The following is a 16,365-nucleotide window of genomic DNA, read 5'->3' as shown; positions in this document are numbered from 1 at the left end:
TCATTTTCATTCAGAACAAGTACCCCATGCTCCCAATTATGCCCTCAATTTCCATATCACCCACTCCTGCAATCAAATTACCTTACATTATTACTCTATCTCTACTTTAAAATTACTGAGGCACTCACTCAATTCCTCTTAAAACATTCAAGTCTCTTCTTCACTCCTTGTTACCATGTGCACATGCACTAACAATTATTAATCACCCACCTCTTGTAATCCACTTTCATTTCATCCATATCAATCTGGGGTTCACTTTCTCACACTCTTTCACAGATTCCCACATCTCATCCTTGATTTTGATAATAATTGGCCATTGTCAACAAGGACACTATTGCTTCTTTCATAAGTTAGTTATCTGCTGATTCAGTATAAGATCAACCTCATTAAATTTTCTGTCATCAGCTAATTTAGAATGAAACTGTTTTGTTACACTATTCATTATCAACTAATTCAGCCATGGTGCACATTCTGTTAAATAACCCCTCTCACACTTTCCATATAAAAATTCAGTACATGTTCATAAAAACTATTCAAATGCATTTTGAATTAGTTAATGGAAAATAATTTGCACTCTATATCTACTCAAATTATCAGTCCTCTCTCTACAGTAAGCATATGTAGTTACCCATTTACTTAGTTACCTTCTCTAATGCCTTGAGCACCTTGTCTGGCATATGGTCCTGTATCATACACGGCGAGATGAGCACCTCATCAAAGTCTTTGTTGTCTCGCCACACTGCCTGATACACTGGCTGAGGGCTTCGAAGCCATCGTCTAAAGGAAATTTCACAGTCAGTTGTGTCAACAAGGTGGAGGGGAAATAAAGATCAATTATAAAAAACAGCATTAAACTAACTGGGACAGCAAGTTATTACTGAAAGTAAAAAGAAAAGGTAATCATGATCAAGAGAAGTGTTAGGAGAAGGGTCATGATGTGCGTCACAGGAATAAAATAATAATGAGAAGGGGGTTGATACAAAATCATCCTGACAAGTATATTAATAATAAACCTAACCATCTATGCAAATGGTTAATATCAATAAGTCTTATCAGATAATGATCCACTGTAAAGTTATTACCATACACTAAAAGACAAAAAGCATATAGGAATACCTGTAAACAAAATAATATGCTTGGAGAAGCATAACATAGCAAGATTACCTAAATTAGTTATAATCACAATGAGTTAGGAAAAAGCCCAAGATGTATCAAAAAAGATAAAATCTGAGGGAAGACAGATTTCTTTCTGCACTTAAACAACATACAAATAAAAGAGACACATGCCCATGAACTGTCAGATAATGAAACAGAACAGACATTCTAAACTGCTGATACACAGCACAAACACTCAAGTACATGGACAGGTACAAAATATTATTAGCAATATATTTAACATTCTTCATGGCAACAAATACATAAAACAGTGAGAGGTTTGAATCTAGTAAACCTTACATAAAAAAAATTATTTTTCACTCTACTCTGTTTCCTGTGTAGCAAGGCAGTGCCAAAGAGCAGCCTCATTCACTCACATCCACTTTCTAGTTGCCATGTACAATGCACCAAAACCAGGACTCACTATCCACAGTCAATCCCCATTAACCTTTCCTTGACTTCCTTTGGTTACTTCATATGTCCTGATTCAGCCCACTGACATCACTTCACCTTCTGTATGCCAGATATCTGCAGTTCACTCAGTTCTTTGCACCCTCATACATGATCAAATCCCAAAAACTTCAAGCCTCTTACACTCCATCCCTCCATTTTCATTTTGATCTCCCTCTCCTCCTTCCAGAATTCTCAGTGTGTTGCTTTTGAGACTGTTCTCGTCTTTCATTTTCCAAGTTTTCAGCAATCTCCCTCTGGTGTCCCAGCTCAAACTGCTGACGTTCAATGTGGCTAAATTTTTTTTTTTTTTTTTTTTTTTTTTTGCTTTGTCGCTGTCTCCTGCGTTTGCGAGGTAGCGCAAGGAAACAGATGAAAGAAATGGCCCAACCCACCCCCATACACATGTATATACATACGTCCACACACGCAAATATACATACCTACACAGCTTTTCATGGTTTACCCCAGACGCTTCACATGCCTTGATTCAATCCACTGACAGCACGTCAACCCCGGTATACCACATCGCTCCAATTCACTCTATTCCTTGCCCTCCTTTCACCCTCCTGCATGTTCAGGCCCCGATCACACAAAATCTTTTTCACTCTATCTTTCCACCTCCAATTTGGTCTCCCTCTTCTCCTCGTTCCCTCCACCTCCGACACATATATTCTCTTGGTCAATCTTTCCTCACTCATTCTCTCCATGTGCCCGAACCACTTCAAAACACCCTCTTCTGCTCTCTCAACCACGCTCTTTTTATTTCCACACATCTCTCTTACCCTTATGTTACTTACTCGATCAAACCACCTCACACCACACATTGTCCTTAAACATCTCATTTCCAGCACATCCAACCTCCTGCGCACAACTCTATCCATAGCCCACGCCTCGCAACCATACAACATTGTTGGAACCACTATTCCTTCAAACATACCCATTTTTGCTTTCCGAGATAATGTTCTCGACTTCCACACATTCTTCAAGGCTCCCAGAATTTTCGCCCCCTACCCCACCCTATGATCCACTTCCGCTTCCATGGTTCCATCCGCTGCCAGATCCACTCCCAGATATCTAAAAAACTTTACTTCCTCCAGTTTTTCTCCATTCAAACTTACCTCCCAATTGACTTGACCCTCAACCCTACTGTACCTAATAACCTTGCTCTTATTCACATTACTCTTAACTTTCTTCTTTCACACACTTTACCAAACTCAGTCACCAGCTTCTGCAGTTTCTCACATAAATCAGCCACCAGCGCTGCATCATCAGCGAACAACAACTGACTCACTTCCCAAGCTCTCTCATCCCCAACAGACTTCATACTTGCCCCTCTTTCCAAAACTCTTGCATTCACCTCCCTAACAACCCCATCCATAAACAAATTAAACAACCATGGAGACATCACACACCCCTGCCGCAAACCTACATGGGCTATGGATAGAGTTGAGCGCAGAAGGATGGATGTGCTGGAAATGAGATGTTTGAGGACAATGTGTGGTGTGAGGTGGTTTGATCGAGTAAGTAACGTAAGGGTAAGAGAGATGTGTGGAAATAAAAAGAGCGTGGTTGAGAGAGCAGAAGAGGGTGTTTTGAAATGGTTTGGGCACATGGAGAGAATGAGTGAGGAAAGATTGACCAAGAGGATATATGTGTCGGAGGTGGAGGGAACGAGGAGAAGTGGGAGACCAAATTGGAGGTGGAAAGATGGAGTGAAAAAGATTTTGTGTGATTGGGGCCTGAACATGCAGGAGGGTGAAAGGAGGGCAAGGAATAGAGTGAATTGGATCGATGTGGTATACTGGGGTTGACGTGCTGTCAGTGGATTAAATCAGGGCATGTGAAGTGTCTGGGGTAAACCATGGAAAGCTGTGTAGGTATGTATATTTGCGTGTGTGGACGTATGTATATACAGCGACAAAGTATAAAAAAAAAAAAAAAGTGAAGTGTTTTAGATATCTGGGAGTGGATCTGTCAGCGGATGGAACCATGGAAGCGGAAGTGGATCATAGGGTGGGGGAGGGGGCGAAAATTTTGGGAGCCTTGAAAAATGTGTGGAAGTCGAGAACATTATCTCGGAAAGCAAAAATGGGTATGTTTGAGGGAATAGTGGTTCCAACAATGCTGTATGGTTGCGAGGCGTGGGCTATGGATAGAGATGTGCGCAGGAGGATGGATGTGCTGGAAATGAGATGTTTGAGGACAATGTGTGGTGTGAGGTGGTTTGATCGAGTAAGTAACGTAAGGGTAAGAGAGATGTGTGGAAATAAAAAGAGCGTGGTCGAGAGAGCAGAAGAGGGTGTTTTGAAATGGTTTGGGCACATGGAGAGAATGAGTGAGGAGAGATTGACCAAGAGGATATATGTGTCGGAGGTGGAGGGAACGAGGAGAAGAGGGAGACCAAATTGGAGGTGGAAAGATGGAGTGAAAAAGATTTTGTGTGATCGGGGCCTGAACATGCAGGAGGGTGAAAGGAGGGCAAGAAATAGAGTGAATTGGAGTCATGTGGTATACAGGGGTTGACGTGCTGTCAGTGGATTGAAGCAAGGCATGTGAAGCGTCTGGGGTAAACCATGGAAAGCTGTGTAGGTATGTATATTTGCGTGTGTGGACGTGTGTATGTACATGTGTATGGGGGGGGGGGGGGGTTGGGCCATTTCTTTCGTCTGTTTCCTTGCGCTACCTCGCAAACGCGGGAGACAGCGACAAAGTATAAAAAAAAAAAAAAAAAAAAAAAAATATATATATATATATATATATATATATATATATATATATATATATATATATCTTTTCTTTCTTTCATACTATTCGCCATTTCCCGCATTAGCGAGGTAGCGTTAAGAACAGAGGACTGGGCCTTAGAGGGAATATTCTCACCTGACCCCCTTCTCTGTTCCTTCTTTTGGAAAATTAAAAAAAAAACGAGAGGGGAGGATTTCCAGCCACCCGCTCCCTTCCCTTCTAGTCGCCTTCTACGACACGCAGGGAATACGTGGGAAGTATTCTTTCTCTCCTATCCCCAGGGATAATATATATATATATATATATATATATATATATATATATATATATATATATATATATATATATATATATATGTTTTTTTTTTTTTTTATACTATTCACCATTTCCCGCGTTAGCGAGGTAGTGTTAAGAACAGAGGACTGGGCCTCTGAGAGAATATCCTCACCTGGCCCCCTTCACTGTTCCTTCTTTTGGAAATTGAAAAAAAAAAGAGAGGGGAGGATTTCCAGCCCCCCGCTCCCTCCCCTTTTAGTCGCCTTCTATGACACGCAGGGAATACGTGGGAAGTATTATATATTTCTTTCTTTCTTTTAAACTATTCGCCATTTCTCGCGTTAGCAAGGTAGCGTAAAGAACAGAGGACTGGGCCTTTTTTGGAATATCCTCACCTGGCCCCCTCTGTTCCTTCATTTGGAAAAAAAAAAAAAAAAAAACGAGAGGGGAGGATTTCCAGCCCCCCGATCCCTCCCCTTTTAGTCGCCTTCTATGACACGCAGGGAATACGTGGGAAGTATTCTTAATCCCCTATCCCCAGGGATATATATATATATATTTTTTTTTTTTTTTTTTTTTTTATACTTTGTCGCTGTCTCCCGCGTTTGCGAGGTAGCGCAAGGAAACAGACGAAAGAAATGGCCCAACCCCCCCCATACACATGTACTTACACACGTCCACACACGCAAATATACATACCTACACAGCTTTCCTTGGTTTACCCCGGACGCTTCACATGCCTTGATTCAATCCACTGACAGCACGTCAATCCCTGTATACCACATCGCTCCAATTTACTCTATTCCTTGCCCTCCTTTCACCCTCCTGCATGTTCAGGCCCCGATCACACAAAATCCTTTTCACTCCATCTTTCCACCTCCAATTTGGTCTCCCTCTTCTCCTCGTTCCCTCCACCTCCGACACATATATCCTCTTGGTCAATCTTTCCTCACTCATTCTCTCCATGTGCCCAAACCATTTCAAAACACCCTCTTCTGCTCTCTCAACCACGCTCTTTTTATTTCCACACATCTCTCTTACCCTTACGTTACTTACTCCATCATACCACCTCACACCACACATTGTCCTCAAACATCTCATTTCCAGCACATCCATCCTCCTGCGCACAACTCTATCCATAGCCCACGCCTCGCAACCATACAACATTGTTGGAACTACTATTCCTTCAAACATACCCATTTTTGCTTTCCGGGACAATGTTCTCGACTTCCACACATTTTTCAAGGCTCCCAAAATTTTCGCCCCCTCCCCCACCCTATGATCCACTTCCGCTTCCATGGTTCCATCCGCTGACAGATCCACTCCCAGATATCTAAAACACTTCACTTCCTCCAGTTTTTCTCCATTCAAACTCACCTCCCAATTGACCTGACCCTCAACCCTACTGTACCTAATAACCTTGCTCTTATTCACATATATATATATATATATATATATATATATATATATATATATATATATATATATATATATATATATATATATTATCCCTGGGGATAGGGGATTAAGAATACTTCCCACGTATTCCCTGCGTGTCGTAGAAGGCGACTAAAAGGGGAGGGAGCGGGGGGCTGGAAATCCTCCCCTCTCATTTTTTTTTTAATCTTCCAAAAGAAGGAACAGAGAATTGGGCCAGGTGAGGGTATTCCCTCAAAGTCCCAGTCCTCTGTTCTTAATGCTACCTCGCTAACGTGGGAAATGGCGAATAGTTTAAAAGAAAAAAAAAATATATATATATATATATATATATATATATATATATATACATATATATATATATATATATATATATTTCTTTTTTTTTGCCAGTCTCCCACGTTTGCGAGGTAGCGCAAGGAAACAGACGAAAGAAATGGCCCAACCCACCCCCATACACATGTATATACATACGTCCACACACGCAAATATACATACCTACACAGCTTTCCATGGTTTACCCCAGACCTTCACATGCCCTGATTCAATCCACTGACAGCACGTCAATCCCAGTATACCACATCGATCCAATTCACTCTATTCCTTGCCCTCCTTTCACCCTCCTGCATGTTCAGGCCCCGATCACACAAAATCTTTTCATTCCATCTTTCCACCTCCAATTTGGTCTCCCACTTCTCCTCGTTCCCTCCACCTCTGACACATATATCCTCTTGACATAGCCCACGCCTCGCAACCATACAACATTGTTGGAACTACTATTCCTTCAAACATACCCATTTTTGCTTTCCGGGACAATGTTCTCGACTTCCACACATTTTTCAAGGCTCCCAAAATTTTCGCCCCCTCCCCCACCCTATGATCCACTTCCGCTTCCATGGTTCCATCCGCTGACAGATCCACTCCCAGATATCTAAAACACTTCACTTCCTCCAGTTTTTCTCCATTCAAACTCACCTCCCAATTGACCTGACCCTCAACCCTACTGTACCTAAAACCTTGCTCTTATTCACATATATATATATATATATATATATATATATATATATATATATATATATATATATATATATTATCCCTGGGGATAGGGGATTAAGAATACTTCCCACGTATTCCCTGCGTGTCGTAGAAGGCGACTAAAAGGGGAGGGAGCGGGGGGCTGGAAATCCTCCCCTCTCATTTTTTTTTTAATCTTCCAAAAGAAGGAACAGAGAATTGGGCCAGGTGAGGGTATTCCCTCAAAGTCCCAGTCCTCTGTTCTTAATGCTACCTCGCTAACGTGGGAAATGGCGAATAGTTTAAAAGAAAGAAAAAATATATATATATATATATATATATATATATATATATATATATATATATATATATATATATTTCTTTTTTTTTGCCAGTCTCCCACGTTTGCGAGGTAGCGCAAGGAAACAGACGAAAGAAATGGCCCAACCCACCCCCATACACATGTATATACATACGTCCACACACGCAAATATACATACCTACACAGCTTTCCATGGTTTACCCCAGACCTTCACATGCCCTGATTCAATCCACTGACAGCACGTCAATCCCAGTATACCACATCGATCCAATTCACTCTATTCCTTGCCCTCCTTTCACCCTCCTGCATGTTCAGGCCCCGATCACACAAAATCTTTTTCATTCCATCTTTCCACCTCCAATTTGGTCTCCCACTTCTCCTCGTTCCCTCCACCTCTGACACATATATCCTCTTGGTCAATCTTTCCTCACTCATTCTCTCCATGTGCCCAAACCATTTCAAAACACCCTCTTCTGCTCTCTCCACCAGCTCTTTTTATTTCCACACATCTCTCTTACCCTTACGTTACTTACTCGATCAAACCACCTCACACCATACATTGTCCTCAAACATCTCATTTCCAGCACATCCATCCTCCTGCGCACAACTCTATCCATAGCCCACGCCTCGCAACCATACAACATTGTTGGAACCACTATTACTTCAAACAAACCCATTTTGCTTTCCGAGATAATGTTCTCGACTTCCACACATTCTTCAAGGCTCCCAGAATTTTCGCCCCCTCCCCCACCCTATGATCCACTTCCGCTTTCATGGTTCCATCCGCTGCCAGATCCACTCCCAGATATCTAAAACACTTTACTTCCTCCAGTTTTTCTCCATTCAAACTTACCTCCCAATTGACTTGACCCTCAACCCTACTGTACCTAATAACCTTGCTCTTATTCACATTTACTCTTAACTTTCTTCTTTCACACACTTTACCAAACTCAGTCACCAGCTTCTGCAGTTTCTCATATGAATCAGCCACCAGCGCTGTATCATCAGCGAACAACAACTGACTCGCTTCCCAAGCTCTCTCATCCCCAACAGCCTTCATACTTGCCCCTCTTTCCAAAACTCTTGCATTCACCTCCCTAAAAACCCCATCCATAAACAAATTAAACAACCATGGAGACATCACACACCCCTGCCGCAAACCTACATTCACTGAGAACCAATCACTTTCCTCTCTTCCTACACGTACACATGCCTTACATCCTCGATAAAAACTTTTCACTGCTTCTAACAACTTGCCTCCCACACCATATATTCTTAATACCTTCCACAGAGCATCTCTATCAACTCTATCATATGCCTTCTCCAGATCCATAAATGCTACATACAAATCCATTTGCTTTTCTAAGTGTTTCTCACATACATTCTTCAAAGCAAACACCTGATCCACACATCCTGTACCACTTCTGAAACCACACTGCTCTTCCCCAATCTGATGCTCTGTACATGCCTTCACCCTCTCAATCAATACCCTCCCATATAATTTACCAGGAATACTCAACAAACTTATACCTCTGTTATTTGAGCACTCACTCTTGTCCCCTTTGCCTTTGTACAATGGCATTATGCACACATTCCGCCAATCCTCAGGCACCTCACCATGAGTCATACATACATCAAATAACCTTACCAACCACTCAATAATACAGTCACCCCCTTTTTTAATAAATTCCACTGCAATACCATCCAAACCTGCTGCCTTGCCGGCTTTCATCTTCCGCAAAGCTTTTACTACCTCTTCTCTGTTTACCAAATCATTTTCCCTAACCCTCTCACTTTGCACACCACCTCGACCAAAACACCCTATATCTGCCACTCTAACATCAAACACATTCAACAAACCTTCAAAATACTCACTCCATCTCCTTCTCACATCACCACTACTTGTTATCACCTCCCCATTTGCGCCCTTCACTGAAGTTCCCATTTGCTCCCTTGTCTTACGCACTTTATTTACCTCCTTCCAGAACAGCTTGTTTTTCTAAATAAATAAATATTTTTGATATGTTTTGACAGATCAAAACTCTGAAATATTCTAATGCATTCTCAACTTACCAGTCTAGCTACACTATATATGGTTCCATAAGTGGGTTATTAACTTTCGCTAACCAATCCACAGATTTCTTCATACACACTAAAATATATTACAGACAATATTGTTCAGGCAAAATTTAAGAAACAATTATCACTTACTGTCGTTTATCAGGATGATGCCGAACAACATGCAGGATGCGACCTGGAGGATACAGAGGTTGATGGACGGTGAGAGCGATAGAAGCATCTGATGGATGAGAGGCATGGTCTCTCATAGCTGCACGTGTAGTGGAGAATTCCTCTGCCTCTCCACCACTATCCTCCCAAGCTCCACAACATCGTACAGATGAGCTGATTGTTTTCCACTGGTGTCAAGAAAAACATCGATATGAGACCTCTTTAGATATGATTCAAGTGCAAACTGGATCACTCCTATTGTTCAGAGAAAATTACTGGAACATTATTGGCAGTGAACTAATGCCCATTTTCTGTGACCATGTTTTGTAACATTCTAACAAACCTTATGTGAGGTAAGTTGTAAAAAAACCAATGTTACTCTAAAAGTGAATTTTGAAATGTTTATCTGAAGTTTTTACCTTAGTCATACCTAACTCCCTGACTGAAATAGCACAATATATTAAGTATACCCCACTATAGGAACTTTTCAAAATTAAACCTTGATTTACTTTTTCCAGGCCATATGAAAGGTTCATTTTTATGAAAACACAAAATATATAAGATATTATGACAGATCAATACTCCAGGGTGAAGAAAGCTCATAGGTGAATATTTTCAGGCAAGTCAAAGCTGTCTCCGCAGCCAAATCTACCGGCCATATGATACATTTCTTGCCGTATGATACATTTTGTATGCCCTTACTTTATCACAGTGGTGTTATAGTCATAGTGAATATGCAATTTCTTTACACAAAAATGCAATTTTTTCCTATTACAAATGATTGATGTTTCTGCACTGATCATGTATATACAGTAGGGGACATATATTCCTTGACACATTCTAGTGGACAGTAGTAATACCTGACAACCCAAACAGAGTAAACTATAGTAAATAGTAATCTTTCAATGAGCACACTGTCACTGGGAGTTGTAACAGATGTGAAGATTGGCTGAGAAGAATGTCTCCTTGTAAAACTTTATACCCAGTTGAATACAAATATGCGGATACTGAAACTATAAAGTTATATTCTATGTATCAATGGAAAATGGAAAAGCATTACAATAGCAATTACAGTACATTGTAAATAACCCCAAAAGACTGAGTTTGCCTTCATCATACATCAGACATCACACCTACTGTGGAGCAAACTTAATGGAGGGAAAATATGTGTCGGAACCTTAGTACATGTTCTATGAAAATGAGTATGGATTCATTGAAATAAATGGACAACTGAAACCATATACATCATGCATAAGGTTTAAAATTCTTGTATTCTGCCATACAGCTATGCCACATGCACAAACGTACACATTACTGATATCATACCTGCAACAGAATCCCCACACTGATGCAACAGCTACCTTGACATGTTCACTCTTATAATATCCTAAATTCCATACACAATCTGGAAAACTTGCATCACTCATAAACAAAAGTAAAAGTGTTTCATTTTCCATCACAATCACTGCAGTTAATCAATAAATTGTAATTCCATATTAATGAAAACATTTTGGCTGAACTGTTAACCTGCAGCCAGTTGGTTTCACTTTCCCTTCAAAAACTATTTCTGTAAATTATTCAACTATATTTCATTTTTTGGACATTTAATACTGAAAATCATTTCACTTGAAAATATCTATATAAATGAAAAATTAGAATAAGGAAACCCTCAACAATGGCAAATCAGTAAGAAAGACAAATAAATTACATTGCAAAGAATATAAAAAAAAGTTTCACTCATAATATGCATTACATTTGAATTGATGTGAAACCGATCTGATAAAGTGGAAAACACATATTTGAGGCTGGTGTATATATATGCTACCATAGTTACATATGGTTTTTGTTGTCTACTTGTTTCAACAATTCTTGTATTTTGAGGTGAGAGTAGACATTCCTGTGCTTCTCCAGTCCTGAGGGACTAAAGATCTGCATGTCATTAACAATGAAGAACCACTGTTGGAATTTACAATACTGAATCATCACATTTATCAAAGATGGCTGGAAACTTATTTTGATTGAAATGAATACAGCAATGCAAAATTAGACTTCATATTATTTTCATGGTAGTGTAAAACAGTGAATGAAACTCTCTAATGGCCATATCATGCTAAGTCCTCCACAAATCTTACTAAAATAAATAGCATAGTGTGAGGTGTCAGTGTTACTACTGCTCTCACAGCCTAAAACTCCTGCCCTAACTCCACGATTTACTCTCCTCACCCACCATCATTATATAAAAGAAGGGTCCAAATTGCAACCCCCTCCCTTTAGAATCTAATTATATTTACTTATTCATTACACTTGATCAGTTTCCTGCATCAGTGAGGTAGTGCCAGGAAACAGACGAAGAATGGCCCACCCACATGGGACAGAGAAGGTGAAATGTGTGTGAGATGAAAACTGTATTGATGCTTTTGCTAAGATTAAACAAATGTTACTTAGCACTCCAATTTTATGTACTCCTGATTATGAAAAACATTTAAGTTATATGTAGATGCTAGTGATGCCAGTTGTTAATGCAAGAGAAGCAAGGAACTGATCATCCATTATGTTATTATCTAAAAAGTGTCATCCTTCTCAGAGAAATTATAGTACTGTTGAGAAGGAAACTTTAGCTTTGACTTTGAGTTTACAAAATTTTGATATTCATTTAAGAGAGTTAGGAATCGTACCTTTTTGAGGAGGGGGATGTTATGTACTTCTTTCTTCTTATACCTTCAAAAGATGTGTGTTTTGTTTTGTGTAATATCCCCTAATATACCTATATGCTTTCTCTTATAGCTTTGGAAAATGATGTAATTCTTCAATTTCTTTACTGTATTATGTCAATGACATTACTTTTGTTATATAAAGGTATTGTAAAACTTATAGTTATTATTTTTCTGTAAAAAGAAGTGATCGTTAAGTCAGTAGAAAAAATTTGAGAGCTGGAGCTAAATTGCAGAAATGTAGATTCTCTCTCCCCAGGTTGCCTGCTAGGTAGCTAGATTGCACACTTATTTCTCTATATATTCAGGTTATAGTACCCTTATTATTTGTCATCTGTCCTTGATTTACTGTTATACTGAAAAACAAAGGTATAGGCATTATTTGTGGAAGTATTTATGAGTAGATATTTAATTAGAGGTTTACTTAGAATAAATGTTTTGTTGGCTAGTTTGCCATTGTGTCCATCTTGTGTTTGGATCATAATTTGTATTTTTGTTATAACTTGCAACATATTGTTTGTTGACTGTTTCAAGTGTATTAGTGAAACTGACCACATCGTTTTTTGAAATGTAATAAGTATAAATTTGGGTTTGGTGTTAGAGATGTCACTCTCGACTTTTATCTAGAAGTACAGGCATCTACATGGCCTAGTGTATTAACAAAAACAATTATCCAGGACACAGCCTGGGCTAATGTGTCAAGGGGTCGAGACCCATCAAAGCTGAAGGTGGTTGGGATTGTGACATTACAGTCAACCTACACTTGGTAAATGATACACCTGCAAAATAAATCCTTCAAATATTTCTTCTAAACAATTTTCTGCTATGCATTCATACTGAGTGCATGAAATAATAGTTGCAGGTATTTGCAGAAATACTAATATAAGTAAAATGACACAAATACTCTGGTTTATTGTATACTTTCCTTGGACAGCTGTTCCTAATAGTATCTATTTTAGTAATTATCAACATAATGGAAGCCTCTTGGTCCCAAACTGTCACACTGTGGTAAGCTTCAGTAACAAGAAAAATCTGTTTCCATCAGTTTTGAAGAGCTTGATACTGACAATCATACATCTTACAGTGATCTGTCCATAAAGTACAATTACTCTTTCTTACCACAAGACTTTCAGTTCCAAGCAATATCTGGGAAGTACATGAGAACTGCAACATACTCAATTTACCTCTAAAACTTAAAAAAATGACCAAAAATATTACAAACTGATCTCTGGACATCATGAAAAGATTTTTTTTTTTTTTTTTGCTTTGTCGCTGTCTCCCGCATTTGCGAGGTAGCGCAAGGAAACAGACGAAAGAAATGGCCCAACCCACCCCCATACACATGTATATACATACGTCCACACACGCAAATATACATACCTACACATCTTTCCATGGTTTACCCCAGACGCTTCACATGCCTTGATTCAATCCACTGACAGCACGTCAACCCCGGTATACCACATCGCTCCAATTCACTCTATTCCTTGCCCTCCTTTCACCCTCCTGCATGTTCAGGCCCCGATCACACAAAATCTTTTTCACTCCATCTTTCCACCTCCAATTTGGTCTCCCTCTTCTCCTCATTCCCTCCACCTCCGACACATATATCCTCTTGGTCAATCTTTCCTCACTCATTCTCTCCATGTGCCCAAATCATTTCAAAACACCCTCTTCTGCTCTCTCAACCACGCTCTTTTTATTTCCACACCTCTCTCTTACCCTTACGTTACTTACTCGATCAAACCACCTCACACCACACATTGTCCTCAAACATCTCATTTCCAGCACATCCATCCTCCTGCGCACAACTCTATCCATAGCCCACGCCTCACAACCATACAACATTGTTGGAACCACTATTCCTTCAAACATACCCATTTTTGCTTTCCGAGATAATGTTCTCGACTTCCACACATTCTTCAAGGCTCCCAGAATTTTCGCCCCCTCCCCCACCCTATGATCCACTTCCTCTTCCATGAAAAGATAAAGCTGAAATACTGGTGCTGTTCTTTAATCATCTGTTTTCTTCTTTTGGTAAATTACCTGAACATTACCTATGGCAGATGATTCTACTATAGTACCTCCCATCCCTTCACTTTATCTTCAAGGTCACCTGTGGCCTCACCTTTGGATCCTTTGATCGCTGAATGGCAGATATAAGATCTGCACGCATAGCCTCCATCTGATGCAGGCCAATTCGGGGCACTACATCCTTACCCACCACAACTGAGGTGATGAAAGCTCGTGTGTACTCTACTGCTGGCATGCTGTAAAAAAATAGCGACAGGGAATCTAACATTCTATGGTCAAATTTATGCAAAATAACACTTCTACCAATGATATGGATATGTTGTTAACCCTTTCACTGCAATAGCTGAGAAAATCCTAAGAGAGCAAGTTGCAGTTATAGCTAATAACAAGGTTTCCTAGCAGTTTTCTGAAGACAGTTTGAAGGTCCTGTATGATTAAATGACCTTCCTCCAACCAGGAAATAGTACCAGGGGGTGAAACTTGACCTCAAAACAATTTCTCAGTCAGTTGATGGCTACCCCCACTTAGTGATCCATTTATATTTATCTATTTTCTGTCTTTACTTTGTTTTCACTGCTACAGAGGTTGTTCTAATGTCAAGATGTGCTGTGTATGTGTGTGTTATGTTTCATAATCCATAAATAATGATAAATGATGATTATGGTAAGTGTTTGTGAGTTGACAACACTGAGCTTTTTAGTGTTCTTTTAAATCCAATGCTTAAATTTTTTCATGCCTTTTACATTTTTCATTTTTATGAAAGTAAGTTACATACCTTATGCATAAAAATAGATATATATACAGTGAGAACATAAGATGTTTTTGACAAATACTCATGATCATGCTGGCAACAATGAGCTGCTCAGTCCCTTTAAATCAAATATGCCATTTCACTTTTTCATGCCTTTTACAATTCATTCATGAGTGTTAGGAGCAAGAAATCTGTTACATCTTATGTTTATGTTATCGTGCAGATATCACCCATAAAATGTCATTTTCACTTTTCTCTTCCTTCACCCTCCTTCCATCAGATGTCATTTATAAGAAATATCAATGCCAGATTTAGAAACTTTATGGTTCTGCCTTCATAAAACAAGAGGAAAAAAGGACCAATTATTATTTTCACATTTTTGCTGGAAAACTGACTTCGGAAATGCAGCTGATTTTTTTTTACTCTGGTAAAGGGTTAAAGCTTGAGAAGTTGTGGAATAATTCAAGATTTCCTTTCATTAATCATTTCAGGTGACAGACCAATTATACCCTAAGATGGTTCTGAATTGGATTTTACTAAAACTAAGATGAAATTCTAGCTTGCATAATCTACCTCACTGCATGCACTAGAGACCGAACAACTGTTCAATTAAAATCAGTGTAATTACTGGTATAAAAAAGTATGTTTATATACCTGAGAAGTCCACCAGGTGGTGAGTATGCAAAGCAGCTGAGGTTAGGATGTTCTTGCTTAAGTAATATGGCAAGAATGGCAGCTGTACCAGCGCCTAAGGAATGACCCACTAATACCAGGTCATACACCTGTGTTCCTCGTGCTGTGTCAAACCCAAATGCACGGGTCAAAATGTTGTCATCACGAAGTTTACGACGGATGTATTCAGCTGCAGACACCATTCCCTGGTGGATAAGGTAAAATGAAGATATTAATTGAAGCTCATTTGTCAAAAAAAAAAATTTTTGAAAGCTACATGATAAGCAAAGTAATTCTTCAGATACTAAAATTTCATAATAGCAACTAATGAACCCCATCTTTTAAGAATAATGTACATCATCAAAGCTTTAAAATTACTATGTTCTGAGTGCTGGTTTCAGTGCATTATACATAACAGCTAAAGAACTGATTTGTGCAAATGACATTGTAGTTCATTCTTTCAAAGTAATAGGCAGAAGCAAGTAGGTACATAAAATAGTGTAACAATAATATCTGCATATCTCCAATCACTCATACTTAATACTTTCATACCATGCAGTCAATGG

The 16,365-nt window shown here is 39.3% G+C and overlaps 1 protein-coding gene across 1 annotated transcript in view; it reads right to left on the bottom strand.

The window, feature by feature from the left end:
• LOC139752263 (diacylglycerol lipase-alpha-like) overlaps positions 1-16,365 on the bottom strand; it is a gene marked incomplete at its 5' end in the record, with an annotated part of 607,140 nt that overhangs the window by 83,409 nt on the left and 507,366 nt on the right. The window contains 4 exons of the mRNA XM_071668298.1: positions 645-777; positions 9,614-9,819; positions 14,471-14,612; positions 15,782-16,005. Of these exons, the coding sequence (XP_071524399.1) occupies positions 645-777; positions 9,614-9,819; positions 14,471-14,612; positions 15,782-16,005 (705 nt within the window). The remainder of the gene's footprint in view (positions 1-644; positions 778-9,613; positions 9,820-14,470; positions 14,613-15,781; positions 16,006-16,365) is intronic.

The sequence above is a fragment of the Panulirus ornatus genome, chromosome 2, assembly GCF_036320965.1.
Source record: "Panulirus ornatus isolate Po-2019 chromosome 2, ASM3632096v1, whole genome shotgun sequence".
Classification (NCBI taxonomy): domain Eukaryota; kingdom Metazoa; phylum Arthropoda; class Malacostraca; order Decapoda; family Palinuridae; genus Panulirus; species Panulirus ornatus.
Note: the sequence above shows the minus strand (reverse complement) of the source record. Positions and strands in the feature narration are given on the sequence as shown.